We start from the raw sequence: 587 nt of genomic DNA, 5'->3' as shown, positions 1-587 counted from the left end.
CAGCGTTTACCCCTCACAGGACATTTCCCGTTCAGCACAAACCCATTCCCAGCTGATTTTTCAGGATCCCAATTCCCAGTATCCAGCTCCATCTCCACCTACTTTGACCGAAGCCGGGTTAAATTCCACTTCTTTCTTGGGCTCTGGTTCCGCCGGCTTAGGCGCTGGCTTGGGCTCTTCCTTCTTAGGCTCGGCCTTCTTAGGCTCGGGTTTCTTGGGAGCCATGGCTGATTTGGGAAGGAGAGGCTGGGAAAGGCTGGGAAAGGCTGGGAAAGAGAGGAGCTGCCGCAGGAGAATTCCCGGCCTGGGGTGGGTTTTTATCCCCTCTGGAAGTGCCGCCTTGTCCCTCCCCGAGCCGTCACATGCCGGAGCTCACAATGGGGGCACGGCTATAAAAGGACAAGACTGGCCCCGGCTATTTTGGATCCTGCCCTTGGATCCGGCATTGTTCCCAATTAACACTTCCATGGAAAAGAGATTTTGGGGGGGTTTAGGCCGAGCCTGGCGCCGGCTCAAACATTTTTGCCGTGCGGGGACGAGGGGGAGGCTGGGTTACGATCCAGGTGCTCCATTGGCTTTGACCCTGG

The 587-nt window shown here is 56.9% G+C and overlaps 1 protein-coding gene across 1 annotated transcript in view; it reads right to left on the bottom strand.

Moving 5' to 3' along the window:
* The window catches only part of MYL3 (myosin light chain 3), a 13,981-nt gene extending 13,670 nt beyond the window's left edge, over positions 1–311 (bottom strand). Inside the window, exon 1 of the mRNA XM_015651587.2 lies at positions 103–311. Coding sequence (XP_015507073.1) covers positions 103–225 — 123 coding nt within the window. The 5' untranslated portion in view covers positions 226–311. The remainder of the gene's footprint in view (positions 1–102) is intronic.
* Between the last annotated feature and the right edge of the window lie 276 nt (positions 312–587).

The sequence above is a fragment of the Parus major genome, chromosome 2 (assembly GCF_001522545.3).
Source record: "Parus major isolate Abel chromosome 2, Parus_major1.1, whole genome shotgun sequence".
Taxonomy (NCBI): Eukaryota; Metazoa; Chordata; class Aves; order Passeriformes; family Paridae; genus Parus; species Parus major.
Note: the sequence above shows the minus strand (reverse complement) of the source record. Positions and strands in the feature narration are given on the sequence as shown.